At 43.3% G+C, this 16,282-nt stretch overlaps 1 protein-coding gene across 4 annotated transcripts in view; it reads left to right on the plus strand.

Annotated features, from left to right (window-relative positions):
- The window catches only part of TANC2 (tetratricopeptide repeat, ankyrin repeat and coiled-coil containing 2), a 278,047-nt gene that overhangs the window by 122,937 nt on the left and 138,828 nt on the right, over positions 1–16,282 (plus strand). For all 4 annotated transcript variants that reach the window (XM_064524519.1, XM_064524517.1, XM_064524518.1 and 1 more), the window contains 2 exons: positions 3,330–3,401; positions 9,231–9,410. In XM_064524519.1, the coding sequence (XP_064380589.1) occupies positions 3,330–3,401; positions 9,231–9,410 (252 nt within the window). The remainder of the gene's footprint in view (positions 1–3,329; positions 3,402–9,230; positions 9,411–16,282) is intronic.

Below are 16,282 nucleotides of genomic sequence, written 5' to 3' on the forward strand. Positions count from 1 at the left end.
GGGATTACACAGGGAACGGTGGTTTCGCCCTCGCCCCAGCCTCTGCTGCGACAGCAGTTCCCGCTCTCGCACGTAATGGTTCGAAAGCGAGCTGTCACCATTTTGCCTCCCGCTGCTGGGCACCGAAGTGCAGGATCTCAATATTTTGTGCGTGCACTAAGAAAATACCCGTTTCGCTTTGACTGGGAGCCTGCCTTCCCAGAGACCAGAATCTACTCATTTGGGGCCACGTTATTTCTCTTAAAATAAAGAGCCTGCTCGTCCCTTAGGTCTGCTCGGTTGCAGGAGAGGCACCTGCAGTTTGGGTGCCTGCAGAGGTCCCGGGTCAGAGTCCTCCGCTAACCACCGGCTCGCGTTAACTCCTTGCCGAAGGCAGCGTCAACCTTCTTGGCGTTAAATCTTGCTGCTCTTGTTGAATCAAAGCCGTGCTGAGGATATGAGGGCAATGTGTGCTTTGAAACGCTGCCTTCAGAAGTCTTCATCTTTCTTCCTCTGTTTGCTGTAGCTCCGTGGAGATTTTTAATAATTTAAGATACTGAGAAGGAATTGGATTGCACAGTGGTAGTGGCGTTATTAGAATAATATGATGTCTTATACTACAGTCCGTGGCCTTTCCTTGCTTCTTTAAGTACTCTTCTCTCAGATCCTGATTGTGTCCCATCCTAAGGGACCTTTATAAGCTTGTGCAAAAGGAAGGAGAAACAGGTGAGCATGGGGCCCTGCTTGATCTGTTCCTTCAGCTCCAGGATTCATGCTACCCAGCAATGTTGCCTTACTGTGGTATCGTGTTTTAAGCCAAGATTAGGCCTTGAAGTCCTTTATAAACATTTAAAAAAATAAAAAAACTAACTAATGAAAACTAGCTTGCAAAACTCTTGTGTCTTTTTCAGACACAGATTAGGGTCTTTAGGTATTATGTAGCTCTTTGAGCTAAGTTAGAATAAAGGCGCTTAAAAGTTAATTTGTAACATCTGTTTATGACAGCGAAACCGTATTATTAACATGACGAAGTATTAATCGTCTTTGCTGTTCAAAAGTATTTGACTAAAATATGAGAGACTTGCACTATTTTCTAAATCTTACTGCAAAGAACTACGTAAAAAGTCTGTGAACTCAAGGAAGACCTGCAAACCCGCTTCACGTGGCCAAACATCCCTTCCTTTTACCACTGCTTTTCGAGCAAAAGCTGAATTAGATTTTGAAGTCTTATTTTAGAGGGTTTCTAATATCATATAAGCAAACAGGGCTGAATCTTGCCAGCTGCGCGGACCTCCACGGTTCCTGTCCTGGCAGGAGCAGGCTACATGGTCCGTCTCCACCAGACCTTCATCTAAGGTCATGTAATGGAGGAGATGCCCCAGATTCTTTGGGAGATGCTGTCTTGCAGATGACCCCACACCTCTGTGGATCTGTCTTTGAGCCGATGGGGAAAGGCTGTCCCGGAGCAGCCTGTGCATTAGCTGGACCGTCCTGGCAATGTGGGGTTAGCATCCCTCATCATGACTGTCCAAAAAAAGAAATTGAGTTTTCTGCTGCTGCTGCTGATGTCGCTTTTGATAAGTACAGGGTTTCCCCTCTGCTTTCAATACAGTGACCTTTTATTTCTGACACTGGTCTTTTGAAACTTTGGTTCCTTACAGTTATCCCGCGTTGTGTATTTAACTTTGGAGCTCAAATGCTGTTTGTTTTCCTCGGGACTTGGAGGTCATCAAACCAGGCTCATAGCCACAGGCCTTCAGTGATGGTGCCTCAGTCTGTATGCAAAGCAGCGTTCAGGAACAGCGTTGTGTGTTGCAAGTAAAAACACAGAGATACTGGTCTCTAATCCTCTGTTAGATTAGTACTGTTTTATGCCAGCTGAACCGTAGGAAGGCTCAGCACAAGCAACCCCAAGAGGATAACTCCCAACTAACAAAGGCTCCTTGGGCATCTCAGCATTGCAGTTGTATTTGCAATGTTGCATCCTGCTTGCAGCCAGAACAGAAAAATGAGTTGGGAAAATGTCGTGGTCCGTGGTCTCCCTGACCGCGGGCGGGCTGAAAGGCTTGTTGGAGCGTGTGCCGTTGACCTAAGAGATGGGCTCCACAGGCCGCGTGAACTTGCTTAGGAAGCTGCCCTTTACATGCAGCCATCATATGATCAGGGAAAAATGCAAAGGTGACAGAAAAGTGCGTTGCTGGCACCCGTTCAGGAGGCCTGAACATCGCTTAGGTGAAACCGAGGCCTGAGGAGAAGGAAAAAAAAGAAACCTCTCCATAGCCCATTTTAGCTTTTTGGGGGGGATGAAGACTTGCATTTTGGTCACTTCATCAAGTCTACCGTTACGCTCCCATATACAACTTATCCTTCAAACCAGACAACAGATACAATTCATGTGAGTTGACAAACTTGAACTGATTTGGGGGCGTAACACCTTCCCCTTTAAAAAGAATGACCTTTGATTGTATGCATACAGAGAAGTATATCAAATACAGCTTTTATTATAATCAAAAAGTATAAATGCTAAAATCGGTTATTGGGTTTTTAGCTAAAGCAGCTCTGTAAGGATTCAGTTATTCCAAAACTATTTTTAAAGGTAGCGAAAGCTCCCCCACGCCGTAAGGTTTAACGCACCCTTCACTTTAAACGCTTGGTTTTGCTTTTCAGCAATCTGCATAGCTAGACTTCTCCTGGCTTTCCGCTTGCATAAACTGCATGTGCTCAAACATCTGTATTGATGTGCATATCTATTGTTTCTAATCTAGTTGGCTGGTCGATGAAGACCAGCATGTAATTAATTGTATAATATTGTGCACAATGTCCCACTCTATGTTTATCCGGATGGATTTGTTGCTTGTTAACTGGAGCTGCTTTCCTAAACAGTTTCAAGGGGATATGATGAACAGTGTTCTTGTTCCTCCCTGCCTTCCCAGTCCTTAGCTAACAAATAACTTTAAAGGGAAACAATTTCAAAAGAAAGTTCTTTTCTTTATTTTCCTGGGCCTATTTCATCATATGCTAATATTTTTATATTTTCATTAAAGCAGTCCAAAGTGAAGGAACTAATTGGAGATGCGCAATTTGCTTTCCATTTCATTCAAACCTCTGTGGGGTCAGTAGGAAAAATTTAAAAAATATATATATCTTTTTAAAGCCTCCTTTTTTCCCGGAGGATCGTACGGGCTTCATTTGCAGTGAGCAAGGGAAGAGAGAGCCGAGGAGCCCGTTGCCGGCTCGTTGTGGCCGGCCTGCGGTGGCCGCGCGAGCGGCGATGGTGCTCCAGGGGAAGCTGCGTCTGCCTGACCTGTCCACTCTGATGTTCTACCTCTGCTGTTTTGGTTCTCGTGCAGATGGAGGGAGCGAGGAGCCGCCAGACCGAAGACAGGCAAGTGTAGACTCCCGCCAGAGCCGATCTGGGCAAGGTAAACATGAGTGTTGCTCTCCCGCAGAGACTCATTTCTCATTTGTTTGGCCTTTTCCTCATCCGTTTTCGATTGTTCATGGGCTGTCTGTTCTGCTGCAGTTCTCGTACCCATCGTGATCGTTCCAATAGGTGCCAGTTTACTAATATTCAGAGCATGACGCTGGCTATCTTCCCATAGTTTGAAAGCGTTTGGAATAGTTTCTGGCACGGTGAAGTGCACGGCACCTCCACTTTGCAGTCAGAGCTTTGTACGAGAGGTGGTGTAAAGCGTTCATCACCTGCCAGAGCAAACCCGGGGTGTGCAGAGACCACCTCCTCCTCCCCCGATGGCAAAGGAGAGGCTCCAGGCAGCTTTCAATAACCAATTTAGCCTTTCCCACAAAACCCCTCAATGTGACGAGAGACGGGACATGTGCCTTCTCCTGCCTGGTGGTTTCAGACCTGCTTTCTACGCCACCGGCTGTGTTTTGTCTCATCCTACAGGAGCAGGGCAGCAGAAGGAAGTCCTAGGAAGAAAGTCAGATAGGAAAAACAGACTTTACATTATTTAAATACTCATTCTACAAACTCTTTTATTACTGAGGACCCGCAATTCGCAATAGCCTTGGTGGTTAAAGCCACTGTGGTGGCTGTGTTGCAAGGAGAGCAGTCACTCACTCCAGCAGCTCTTAGCTCTGGAGCAGCTGCTGTATCCTTAGAAGTTGCTCACTTCAAGGCTTTTAAGTATTTGCTCATTTATGAGGGTTGTGAAAGTGCAGGTATCTTTACACCACTCACGAGGTTGATTAAAAAGCACCGTATGGAAACATGGCTCTCTAGTAGGTGCTCTATGTGTTGACTCATTTTCTGCTTCAGATTGCAGCAATAATTTTCCTTTAATTTAGACTCCAGCCTGTTGTTGTCATGGTGTCCTAATGACTTATTATAGAGATGTTTTCCCCAGACCATTGTTCTTTTTTGGCAGTATTCCAGCGTTGCCCAGGCAAAATTATTCCAAGTGATTGAAGCCTGTAACCAGAATTAGGGGGAATAGGGGTTTAGGACTAAAATCACGAAACCCTGGGAAACGTCAACAACTGAAACTGCTTGGTTAACATAGGCTCTCTTTAATATTATTTTAAAATTTCATATGTTAAAGAATAGAAATAAGAAAGAAGCATGTCTCTAGTGAGAGCTTGCCTTCAAATCACGTTGGCGTCCTGTGATTTTGTTAGAGAATACCAAATGAATAGTCCTTTTCCAAACGCTGTTAGTTCAAGTAGAGTCCCTATGGTATGACTTTCAAAGGCTGAGCCTTGCCCGCTTTCTTTGCAGTTAGTCCTTACGACGTAAGGACTGCCTAGCTATTCTGAATCTTGGGTTGCTGTGGAAAAATACTCATTTGAGGAAATTTTTTTTTTTTTTTGCAAATACTTACTTGCAAAAAACATGACACGCCTGTTTCAGTTTACATTAAAATGCAACGCTATAAACAGCATAATTGTCCCCAAGCAGCTCACTTAATTTGCTTTGTATGACTATAGGAATAGCCATAGTTAACAGAAAGTTTTAGTGTGGATGGGAATTGGGGGGGAGAGAAAAGCTAAAGGGAAACATGCAAAAAAACTTCCTACTTCTCCGAGAAACAGAAGCTTCTGCACTAAATGTTTCCATTTGGATGGGTGGATGTGGCAGTGGACCCCGGCTGCCTTTCCCATACAGCAAAACTCATGCATTGAGATTGCTCCTGTGTCCTGATGCACCATGGTGCTGCTGTATAGGGAAAAAAAGGTAGTTTTATCAGGTCTGCCTTGCTTTCCGACTGTGTTCCCTCCTTGCGTCGGGAGGCGAAGGAAAAGGGAGAGCTTTATCCACTACTTTTTCTACTCTTTTTCTAATCCTACTCTAATAAGGCCGGAGTTAACCCTTTCTTTCATCCCGTGTAAATTCTGCGAGGAGGAGGAGAAGGCTCTCTTGCTCCATTGAAGTATTAACTTTAACCTTGCCCAATTCCCTATCCATACGTTCCTACTAGCCTGCATACGTTAGCAAGTATTTTCCCTAAGGAGGAGTGCAGGGATCTTATGCTCAGATAAACCAGCCAGCGGAAACGAGGCAGTAATCTCGCTGTTATTTAAACTTTTCTCTTTCAGTATGGGATGCCCAAGTATTGAATCTGTTTATGAAGCTTAATTATCTTGGAATACTTCAGGAAATAAGTTCAGATATGCACCTCATAGTAGTATTCTCTTTAAATATCATTTGAAAGAGAAGTGAAACAAATTTAAGAATATTTCAGTTTCTTTGTTTGCTTGTTTACTCCGTCAAGATGAGAAAATTTTGACATCTGTGGGACGAAACGTGTTCGTATGAGTCTGTTGTGGATGTTCTGTGAGTTATTTTGTAAAGCATTTGAGGATTTTAAGAGGGGAAAATACTTTTGACAACTTTGCAAAGCTGCTACCATTATTTTTTTTCCTCCTGTGCAAGATATTGCCCCCAGTTGCTCCCAGTTTTATGCAAGTGCCAGAAGTTGGTCAAAGACGCTGCAGACCTGCGCTGCAGTAATCGGTAAAACACCCAGAGCCTTTAGACCTTTCCCAGAGCCTTAAGTGCAGTAAGATATATAGTGTTTATGGTTTCAACAGAAACTAAAAATATAGTCTGAAGAAACTGCAACTTTTGACTTTAAGAATCATTATCAGTGATGGCAAATCTTTTTTTTGTGTCTGGCGCCAGATATATTTAAAAAAAACTTTATAGATCCTTTTTGTCAATGCCAGCCCAATCTGCAAATGCCAAATTTGGCACTGATGCCCGTGGTTCGCATTTGTTCATGTTCAGCTAGCACTAGCGCTGGGACGTGGTTATGAATAGGCTTGCAGAGTCAGCAGAGGTGTTCAGCTCGCAAAACCCTTTTGAGAAAAGTGAGGTTCTGTATCAGCTAATGTCAGATAAGCTATGTATGGAGCCAGTAATTACAACCAGCAATGCACAGCTGAAGGAAGTCAAATTTTTTTTACTGTAGCAGCATGCTATCAAATTATGCCCTCCTGGAAAAAAACTCTGCCCAAATGCATTAGTAGAACCTGTGCATCTTTTGGGTGATTGCCCGCTGGTGGCATCAAGGACCAAGGTGGCATCAAGGACCAAGGTGGCATCAAACTTCAGCTTCAGAAGTCTGCTGAGCGGCAGCACTGTCCTGTTTCTCGTGTGAGAGCAAGATTTGGGCTTGCTCTGGAGAGCATGCGTCTTCTCAAGCAACCCGGTTAGTCCTGCCTGCGTGCTGCGTGGCATGGCACCTGATGGGAGGAAACCGGAGACGCAGCCGCCTTCCCACCCGGGGAGCTGTGAGTGTTGCAGTGTTGCACGCTCGGATGCGTGAAAAATGGCAGCCCCTGGGGCAGTATTCAGCCGGCTGAACGTGGATGTGTGCAGTGTGGTTGCACATCCAAGCCCTAGACTCCCTTTACAGTCGGCAGGGAGGTGACTGATGTAGCCAGTGGAGTCCAGGGTATGATTCTTCTTTTCCTAAAGCAGAACCCAAAACACTTAGTCAGATGAACCTTGTCCTGACCTGCCTGGGAAGCATTTGGAAACAGCTAGCTCAGATGTAGGCACCTACTTTGTGGACACCCAAGTTAGATGAGAGGTTTCAGCACGCCAGAGTGCTTCCCACGCGTGTGAGTGAAGAGGACCGAGGAGGGACTTTGGAGAGGGCCGTTAGCCCAGACGTTGCTGCTGGCGGGTGGGTGACAGCGGCACCCGTCCGTCCCGCTTGGGCTGTCGCGGGCTGCGAAGCAAGACTGAGCCGCTCCTGAGCTGGAGTGGTAGTAGCAGCAGTGCAAAGTCAGTAATTCTACTTTTCTCCAATTATAACCAAATATTTCATAATAAAATATAAAAAGCATATTCTCAGCAACGGCATGTTTTAATACAAAATGAAAGATAAAAAATGATAATGACCTGCTTCCCCTTAAAGGGACGTAGTCCATTAGAGCATTTGTGTGCACGCTTCATTAAAGCCGTGTAAAACGAAGAGAAAAAACATCAGCGTCTAGCTCACAGTGACAATAATGGCAATCTCTAATGAGTTAAACTTAAATATATCAAACTGTAACATACTCATTAGAGCTTACTGAAGTCATAAAAATTTAAGAACAAAACTATAAGGATTAAACTTCAAACATATATGCAGTTAACTCCTATGAACTGTGGCAAAGGTTCAGCAAACAAAAGTAGAAGTCATATTTTGAACTGTCAGGAATAGTGTTTGTGTAATGTGCTTTAGTGTTTGTTTAATGAGTTGTAGTGAACCATACAGAAATGCTGAGATGTCCCTGAAAGGTGGCATCAGTAATGGGTAGATTTTAGCCACAAATTGCACTACCTTTTAGCAGGTTTCAGGAGCTTGTCCAAGATTTAAGTTATTTGAATGTGTTTTTCCCTCTGCTCATAAATAATATTTTGCATCGTTCACATTATCCTTTGGATATCTGGAATGAAGTTAGTCCATCATCTCCTCCAAAGTACCGCGTATTTGAAAGCATTTCTCCTTTTGTCTTCTCCACGGACAATTTCTGTCTACTCACTGTCTAGGAGTTATACTTTCTTTTAAATATATTTATGCAAGCCACTGAGAACCACACAGAGCTATCCAGCGCAAATCAATAATTGCCTTGATGGAGGAAAAGCGGTGGTTGGCACTAAAAGCTAAAATGCAGCTCTTCAAGGTGTAGTGCAAGTGCAATTCTGTTCCATTATTTGTAGTGGAATATAAGCTGACTGGTTTTAAGATGGTCTTGCACATTATGAGTCGACTCTGTAAGGTCAATGATCTTTGTGCCTAGAGGTGGAGCACCAAGTGTTCTGGATTGCAGGTTTCCATATTCTGCAGCAAATAAGAAAAACATCAGGCTCCAAACTTGTGCTGGTTTAGAAGACCTTCCCTTCCTTTCTCAATAGCAGGTGTTGCAATAGTTAGCAGTTATTCGCATTTAAGGTGTTAAGTCTCCACTTGTTGTCACGTTACTTGCCTGTCTTCCATGTGTGTCAGTAGTCATGTAAACCCCATACAGGCTTTGTCGGGGCCTCGGTACCTTTTTCCATGCAAGTTTGTTCCATGGAGAGTTGTGGGGCTGCTTGCTTGTAGAGGGTCTTATTCATTCCTCTTTTCTTCCTAACGCTTCTCTCTTCGTGTAGGCATCTCAGATAGACCTTTGCCTATTCCATCCCTAGTATCTTTTTACATGTCTGTCTTTAAGCTACCACTGCCTTCCCTTACTGTTCTCCAAGCTACCAGCTCCCGAAGATTGATGCTTCCCTGGCAGACAGCACTGAATTTGGTTGCCATACTACCTGGCAGATGGAAGGCCAGCACGTTTTCTTGCTCAAAGAACGTATGAAAGCTGTTTTAATCCAAAGGCTCTATATAAATAAGACGTGTTATCAAAATACGAAGAGAAAACGTAATTAAACCAACCTGATCTTTTTATAGTAGAAAGTCACAATCTAAACATGCCAAAAACAGTAGCAGGATTATTGCTGCGTCTGAATGAGATGTAAAACTGGTGACTCTAGGGCTCTTAGCTAAAAAAGTCAGAATAAACACTTTGCGGTTATGCTGTTTGTAACCTAAAGAGATGCTGTCACAGAAGTGCCCTTTCTTCATGGGAAGTACCAAGCTCGTCGCTGTCGCTGCTGCCTGCAGGCATCTGAGGGAGGTGCAGCGAGATGTCACCCAGGCCACCCTCGCCCCAGCCCCGACGGTCCTCTGGCTAGCGATGGTAAAAGCGGTAGACTTCCTTTTATTCTAAGCCGTTCTGTTTTGTGTTTCTCATCCTCTCAGGCACCTCCACAGAGAACGACTGTGCTTTTGAACCCGACTACGCAATTCCTCCACTCCCAGTGACCGAAGGTATGCAGCACATTCGGATTATGGAGGGCATGTCCCGCTCTCTTCCATCCTCCCCCTTACTCACACATCAGTCTATCAGTGTTCGGCTCCAACCTGTGAAGAAGTTAACTGGTAAGGACTTTAAATAAGTTCCGTGGGGCTTTTAAGGTCCATTGGTGCAAAATCTGTAAGAAAACTCTTTGAGCAAGCTTCTGCATGCAAGCCAGCATTGTTTACTGTGTCACCTACTGTAGTCAAAAAGCGTAGTGTTTGCAGGATCAGAGTATTTTAAGAAATGGATTGGATGTCGCTCCGATGGAGAAATCTTTCTATTCTGAAAATGATCCCTCCGTTTTACAAATATTCTGGTTTTCTAGGACATTTCTAGTAGTACCAGAATGTATTTTAGTTCCACTTTGTATTCTAGTTTTCGAACGATGAAAATGCTATAGTAATTTTAAGGGATTTTATGCTAAAATTTTTAATGCTTGGAGAAGAATGCATCAGAAAAATGATAAACTTGTTTTAGTATGGCAAAGTGGGTTTTTTTTCCATAGTTCATACATATTTTTAAACTGCTTTGTTTCTCTTGTCTCCTGGGATTGGGTATTTGAACTCTTAAATGTTTTAAAGTAGTTCGATTTTTGGAAGAACCTGGCTGCTAACACGCATTTAAAAGCCTGACATCGTATTTCTACTGGGAACAGTTTTGAGAAACTTGCTTCTTGCGGAAAATCTGACATTTCTCCCTGCCCACCTTTAAAAACGATCAGCCAGGGCACTATATTTATATTGACAGAAACCTCCAAAAAATTTTTAGCTGATGCAGTAGGATCTGTGCTTACAAAAGGGACCCTCTTTTGTGCCTTTTATTTTCCCTGCCCTCTGGTGAAAGGAGCAATTGAAAATGATTCAGAAGAGTGAGCAAAGCTCTGTGGTTTGGCTAGGGCTGGTCTGAGTGCACTTGACACACAAAAACCATGAAATAACATCTTTCACCTGCTTTAAGTTTAAAAGGGTTTGTCTGCTGTCTAAAATGTTCCTGTTTCACTCCCCTCTCTCGTCGTCTGTGCCCTGAGCAGTGGGCAGACCCCTCTTCGGAGCCAGTCATCTCCCTTTTATAACCTTTTTTGATCAAATGACAGATAAATATAACAAGAAAGAAATAGATTGGCCAAAAAAACCATTCTCTCTCCCTCTCACTCACACCCTCATAACTTTTTTTTTCTTTTTTTTTAAAAACCCTTTATAGTGCCTTTATCCTGTCTCCGTATGGCCCCAATGCCGCTGGCTCCCAGCAATGTAGTCTTGCCCTGACGCAGACTCCCTGCCGCCTCCATCGCTGTTCCCTGTCCCACCTCGCACTTTCCAAATCAGTTATTCTCGTGCTCCCTTTAATATTTGAAAACTCACTGTCTGGTCGTGGGAAGCCCTTCCAGGGAGTCACCCAGCAAAGACGTTTTCAAAGGTGTTAAGCTCTGCCCGTGGCAGCGGTCAGTTTGTGTTGTAACCTTTTGAACCCCCACCTGTACATCTAATTTAGGTGTTCCAAAATTTATGGCAGCGAAGATCAGATTTGGTTTGAGATTAAGATACCCGAAAGTAGCCGTCCTCCCGTGCACCGGCTATTTAAACTCCCGTTGTACTGCAGGACTCTGATCGCTGGGGTCCACAGCAGCTAAGGAATGAGCCAGCTGGCCGGCCCTAGGTGTCCAGTTTAGGGCCCTCTGAGCTGGTTTCCAGGTTCCTCTGGTTCTGATGCGACTTTAGACAGTTGTTCACATCTGTGCACCTGCATTTAGGCGCCTGGATATAAACTGCATCCATATCTGAGTGTTCACCACCTCCTAGCTAGTGTTTGCAGCAACTTCATGGAGCTGGGTTGATGGAACTGTCTTTGATCACATTCACTGCTTGGCTGGGCCGCCTTTTTAGCTTATGTTGAGGAGGCTGCATTTGGTCTCGAAATGGTTGTTTAATAACAATTTTGTTCAACGAAAACTGCTATGACAGCAATGCAAACTTAGCATTTTACCTGCCTGAAAAGAACAGAGAATCCGTAGCTACATGTGCTGGTTTCTTTGATGCCTCTGCTGGTCAGAAGGATAAGTGACACCAGCCATAGGTGGTGGTAAGACTTTTTTTAAAATGCTGATTTGGATCAGTTCCAAATTGAAGTAAGCTGAAGTTTTGCTGAAAGTAGCGGAGAAAAGGGTAAAATCTATAGAACTGGGCCTGTTTCCACACTAAACTGCAGATAACTCACTCCCCCCAGATTGCAGTCAATGGCATGTTTCTCAAAAGTAATTATGATTCTTAACGTGCCTCGTTCCCAGTTTGAGACTACATGGAAATAATTAGTCGGGAAGTTTGGAAATTTTGTAAGAGTCAAGTTATATAAGTAGCTTTAGGTTAGGGAGAATTACAAACCAGAGAGATGTGTAATTACAAAGAGGAAATTATGCAATTTTTCACGTGCAAGCTAATTTAACATAGAGAATGGATACAAAATACTCCCAGCTGAGCATTTCTAACAATTAAAGGAGTAACAGCGGAATTATTAGTTTTTCTAGACAGCTTGCTAAAGGGGTGAGGTTTTATAGAAAGATGCCTAGTGAGGTTGTGAACAAGAAAGAGTATGCGATTAAAGAACCATTTTTACAGCACCCTGATAGTGGATGTTTCCATTGTATTTCACAAACCAATTTTTGTGTTTTATGATGTAAGTAAAGTCCCAAATCACGGGCTGTGTGTTTAAATCATTATTTTTCAAATGCCTCTGCATCAGCCAGGAAGTACCTGTGATAACTACATTATTTTTTGTGACCTGACACTGCTTTTTTGGAGAGAATACTCAGAAAAGCAAAACTACTTGTAATTCTTTGTCTTAATTTCATTTTCGAGCGTGTGTGTGAATTTCTTTTACTGTAAAAATGAAAGTCAAATCAGGTAAAAGCTACTAAATGTAACCTGTATTTGTTATAGAACTCTTTTAACAATTGCATGTGTATCATAATCTGATTTTCCTGGATGAGAATCAGTAATATTGAGCTCATTAATGTGCTGGAATCTCAGTTAAAAGTTTGGATTTCCAGTTTCTACAGCTTTGGCTGCTGTTTCAGGAGAGAGGCTAAAGTTTGATACGCGAGCTAAAGAGAGCAGTTTTATTTGATAACCATGTGATAGTAAAGAGTAGGTTATTACTGCATTTTGAAAGGCACCAAAGTTTGCCATAGAGACATAAAAGGAAGTTATATTTGCCGAAAAGTAACTGTTAGTCGTGTGTATGGAGTAAGTATTTGAGATTAGGTATTATTATTCATAAATAATTGTTTCAAATAGCATATACTCTTCCCTCAATAAATATGAGGGAGTTTTCTTCAGAGGACTTTGAAAATACAGAGCTGGCAATTGAGTGAATGAGCTTGGAAGGGCATGAAAAAGGTGAGGGCGGGAGGAAGAGTGTTCTTAGAAATGCAGAAGCGGCTTTGCCTCTGCGGGAACTTGCAGAGGGTTGAGGCCATTTGGTGGGAGCGGAGTCTGGGAGGTGAAGGATGATCAGGGCGACGCTGAAAGAATAAAGAGCCATGAAAATACTGTAAAGGATGCTGGGAGCTTGACTGTCTTGCTCAGCTGTCTTCTGTGTGAATTTTAAATTGATAAGGACTTTGAAAAAGTTCTGTCTTATAACATGAGGGTCTGCAAAGGACTTTTCAGTGGAAATGAGAGCAACGATGTAGTTGTAAGTGGGACCTTCAGGAAGGCCAATGATGTGATACCTGGGGGGCTTGGGAGGCTTTGGGTCTTCTATTTATTTATTCATTTGAAATACTTCCAGTTTTAAGTGTCCTTCTGTTTGCAGTCTCCAGTCAGGCTTGTGCTGGGGGTGTTCAGACCTGCTTACTATTATTTTTGTCCCTTGGGATTTCTTTTATGAAACAGCTAAGAGGGCTCTGTGTTTTGCCACGGATTTTGCTTTGCCAGAGTGACTGCTAAAATGAGCTTGATTTTTAAATGTTCACTACTGGCTTTTAAAATCGTAAAGTCTGGTAGATGAGAGAAGTCATCTCAATGCAGTCCATTTCAGCACAGTCTCCCTAATGCCTTACTAGTGTTTTTTTCTAATTGTCAGTCCTTTCTGCAGATGCAGATACACTGTTTGCAGTGCTTCAGCGTATGGAGATGCTCCGTGTATTTTTAATGAAGTCTTTCTTCGTGCAGTGCCAGAGAGTAACGGGCAGGTGTGGAGTCCAAAAGCGCCCTGACATGGAGAGCAGAGGCTGTGACAAATGGAGAAATGAATTGTGGCCATTTTTTTTCCTAGTCATAACATGTATTTGTACTTGTTCAATATGTGGTATGATGTAGAGCTAATTTGCTCCTGTTTTACCTGAGTTTTCTCCCATGGTCTTTATATTCGTCCCAATTCCCTCTTCTCGAGTCTCATTCATTACCTTGCCATCACCTTCTTTGACTATAGTCCTCTCTGTTCGTGCACTGCCCTGTTGTAGCTCTGCGTAACCTTTTATTCCTATCTATACTGGGATAGTTCGTTACTCTTCTCTTAAATATTTTTAGGGGGCTTGAGCGTTGCCCCTTGGGCACGGCAAGCTTGCGTGTCCAGCTTGCTCTCCGGCTGCTGCGCCTGTGCTTGGAAACAGCCGCCTCCTCCTCCCAGCTGCAGCGGTTCAGCCTAGCGGATTAAGCTGCATATATTGATAATTATTTTTTCCATGCGGCAACAGGTCAGGCTTTGTTTACCGCCCAGCTCGTGGGAAGCTTTTCTTGCATTCGCCCGGGCGGCGGTTCGGGCTCTCGCTAGCTTCTCGGGATTGGAGCGGTGGCTTTGGCAGGCAGCAGTTTGAAGAAATGGGTGACTTTGACAAGCTTCCAAGGGTTTGGGGAGGGCATGTTTGGCGTTCCTGAGCGAACCCAAAAATCTATGGGAAACTGCCTGTATTTGTCTTAAGCTCACGTATTTTCCCTTTCACATCTGTTTTGAATACCTGCTCCAGCTAGACCCGATCCAGTATAGCATGGAAACGCGTGCTGATGTTTTGTGCGTACGTGTCTCGATGACTTCAGTGGCGCTCCTCAAACGCTTACAATTCAAAGCGTGTCTTGGTGCGCTGGTGGATTAGCATGATTTTTAAAATTATTAGTTTTAATTTACTGTTGATATTGTAAAAGGGAGGTGCTTATTTTGCATCCTCATGCAGTCATTATAAGAATTTGTTTGCTTTCATTAAGGTAATGGGGAAGGAATGGGGAGAGTAATGATTTCCGACGCGCTTTATTCATTTTAGTCATTAAACGTAGTATTTATCATGTTTCTTTTTCAGCTATTTCTTACTGTGTGTCTCTTTTTTTATCTACTGCTAATCTGACAGACTTGAAAAAGCAAAGGACTCCTTCAGCTGCAGAAAGGGATGGTTGTGGGGTCACTGACCACTTACTGGCTCAGCAAGTAAAGGGTTTTTTTTTGCTGGGGGACACTGGTGATGTGTAAAGACCCTCATTTTTATTAAATATTTCATTTTGTTCATTAGGTCAGCACAGACCGTGCTGTTTCATTAAAGAAAAGTTGGAATTAGCGTTAGGTTGGTGAAGACAAGTTCACAGCCTCGTGCTACTTTTTCAGTGTGCTTATTGTTTCTTTTTTCTCCGCGTTTCTGGTAAGGGCTGTTGCAGCGTACACTAAATCTCGTAGAACTGATAAACAACTTTGTTCAAAATCTTCGTGTGATTACAGAGCTTAGGGAGAAAAGCGGATAGCCGGCAGTTTGACAGCAAATGCATGGGGACGTTTCTCTGAGCCTTGCTGGCTGCGATGCTGTTTGTTCTTCCACTTTGTCTCGTTCTTATTTCCAGTTGTTAATACTGCACAATAAAAGCAGTGATTTCTTTTGGAAGAGGATGAGGGTTATTCTGGGAAACTGGAGTATTACAAAGAGAGGCTTTTGTCCATCTGACAGTTGCCACATGGATTTTTCAAAGCGACCTTCAGAGCATAGAAAATTGTTGAGAAATTATCCAATTGTAGGGGCTTTTTCATGCTGTTTGCTTCTTACATACATTTGTGTGTGACTAACCCATTCATGTAATAATTTCCATATCTGCACAGTGACTGCATAGGGGAACGGTACCATTTATTACATAAAACACTTTGTTGTCTTAAATTTTTTTTTCCTGAAGATTTAGTTTCCCAAGGCTGTTTGCAACAAAACGTGACTGTACCAAATTCCAGATTTATATGTTCTGGAATTCTTCAGAGAGAGAAATTTAAATACGAAAGACTTTCGGCCTTTTCAGAAGACAATTTGCTTATGTTCGGGGGCTAAAACATCTTGGACTGGTCTAGAAATGCATGCATCTGTTCCAGTACAGTCAGTTAGAGTGGGTTTTTCAGGGGAAAGGAAAGCAGCTTCTGAGGTGGCTTCTAGGTGGCACCTAGACGTCCTTTCATGGCCGTCATGGGGGCTGGTTTGCTTTGGGGTCTGACTTTTCCTTCAACAAGGAAAAGAAACCTGTATAGCACCAGGGAACTTGCCCAGCAGATATTAGTGTTGCATTTTTTTTATTTTGTATTTTATGTTTTTAGAATTTCATCTTTTGGAGTCCTTAACCCGACCGATTAGCAAACAGGTTAGTTTTCCATCGGGGCAGCACTACGAGGCCCCTGTTTGGCCCGGAGGCACGGGGACACATCCCGCTCGCTTTCCAGAGGAACCCGCTAACGTTTTTGATTTCTGGGTTTTCTCTACGCCAAGTCTGGGCTGCATTCGTGAAGGCTGATAACTATTCAGCATGGTCACCGTTTTCACCTGCTGACTAGGATGGTGACGAAGGAAAACTCAGGCTGTTGCTGACCTAAAGGGCGAAGTAACAGGGGAGCATAAGTAATTGGCTTCCTCTCCCTCTCCTACGTGTACAACCTATTGTAGCAATGGCTATGAACAGGCTGTAAATCAGCATGTTTAACCTTAGCAGATGCTGTATTTATT

Source organism: Dromaius novaehollandiae, chromosome 22 (genome assembly GCF_036370855.1).
Source record: "Dromaius novaehollandiae isolate bDroNov1 chromosome 22, bDroNov1.hap1, whole genome shotgun sequence".
Lineage (NCBI taxonomy): Eukaryota > Metazoa > Chordata > Aves > Casuariiformes > Dromaiidae > Dromaius > Dromaius novaehollandiae.